A 1,584-nucleotide genomic window follows, 5' to 3' on the forward strand; every position below is an offset into this window, starting at 1 on the left:
TACAAGTATTATGTAAAGGTGTTTCTTTTCTTCTTTTGTATAGTATTTTCTCCGTTGTCATACACTACATTTTCGAAGTCCCAAGTTGTACAAATTAAGTCATTATGCTGGCCGTTGGTAGGCCAATTCAAAGCACCTCGATATGTCATTTTCACTCCCGCGTCAAAAACATTCACTCCAACAAGCAATATATCTATCCATTCACAACATGCATGATCCATATATACCCCACATTTGCCCTTTCCTAGTTCCTACATAGGCTACATTGACCCCTTCATTGCTGTTTATATATGTATCACCACTACCAATTCTTTTTCAAACAAACTCCACACACACACACATGTATATATAGAACTGATATAGAAGAAATCATATATCACCACTACCAATTCTTTAATTACTTCCATCTCCCCAATACGCCAATATCATGGAGTGCTTGGTTGTGCCAGTTTCCGTCCTCATGCGGAGGTGCTCCAGCAGGTACTCGAGCTCGCGACTAGGCTATCGGCACTTGGCAGATGACGATATGCTCGCCGATGGTGAATTGGTGACGGTATTGGTGGGAAGAGAAAGAAAGCAATTCTTGGTAGACTCATTTGTGTTACAAGAGAGCCCGTTTCGAGTTTTGATGGAAATGGCTCATTATGATGACAAGAATAAAAAGAAGAACTCGGAGAATTATATGGATGGTATTACAAGTTCTACTAAAAGGGTGATTTTTGTTGATGTCGATGCTATATTGTTTGAGCATATGCTTTGGTTGATGTATAATGATTGTTCCTCTTTTTTTAAGCTTAATGTTAAAGAAATTATAGAGTTTTATGCTCAAGATTATTAACTAAAGTAGATTAACTACCATCATATCATAATTTGGGGTTAAGATAAGGGAAGGTTTAGTCTTTATGTCTTTTGATTGATTAACTTCTTAAATTTAATTCAATCACTTGTGATTATTGTTCCTTGTCATATTGTATAGTTACCATGTGAATACATGAATATAAAGTATTGATCATTTGATCATTTACAGTTTTAGTGGTACTAATTGTTATTAGTCCTCTTTTGTCACTTCTTTCGTCATGCCAATTCTTAATTTCGACTCTCTTTATCTTCTTTCTTTTCCTGGATAGTGAATCACGCATGATTAGATTAATAACAATTTCCTTTCTTTCTTTTGAAACTTTGATTTGATTTAAAAAAAAACCATGGCAATGTTATTTATTGTAGTTCATCAACTGATCATCATCTAGAACTTTAGATTTGAAAATAGATTCAATTTTAACTCAATCTATTTTCATGAATTGAGAAGAGAGAGAGAGAAATGGAGAGAGAAAGAGAAGTAGATTTTCCTATAATCTATTGAATGAATTTTAACAAACTTGTAACAAACTATTCTAAAGCTAAACTAGTGAGCAGACTAAGCTGAGCTGGAGTTTTGAATCGAACTTGGACTGCACTGAGAGAGTCTTGGACTTGGGCCTCCAGAGGCTGAGACTGAACACCAACACTTTCCCTCAAGCTAGTAGATGGGAAAAAAGACATCACTAGTGGAAAAAACCTTATATGTCACTTAGTAACAGATGCGAT

The 1,584-nt window shown here is 35.2% G+C and overlaps 1 protein-coding gene across 1 annotated transcript; it reads left to right on the forward strand.

The window, feature by feature from the left end:
* The first annotated feature begins 313 nt into the window (after window positions 1-313).
* On the forward strand, window positions 314-1,032 carry LOC104892927 (hypothetical protein). The gene has a single exon (XM_010678950.4). The coding sequence runs from the start codon at window positions 428-430 to the stop codon at window positions 836-838; it is 411 nt and encodes a 136-aa protein (XP_010677252.2). The 5' UTR covers window positions 314-427; the 3' UTR covers window positions 839-1,032.
* The last annotated feature ends 552 nt before the right edge of the window (window positions 1,033-1,584 follow it).

Source organism: Beta vulgaris, chromosome 5, assembly GCF_026745355.1.
Source record: "Beta vulgaris subsp. vulgaris cultivar EL10 chromosome 5, EL10.2, whole genome shotgun sequence".
Classification (NCBI taxonomy): Eukaryota; Viridiplantae; Streptophyta; class Magnoliopsida; order Caryophyllales; family Amaranthaceae; genus Beta; species Beta vulgaris.

Excerpts from the sequence above, each read along its gene's own strand:
- LOC104892927 (XM_010678950.4), top strand. The coding sequence starts at position 428 with ATGGAGTGCTTGGTTGTGCCAGTTTCCGTCCTCATGCGGAGGTGCTCC.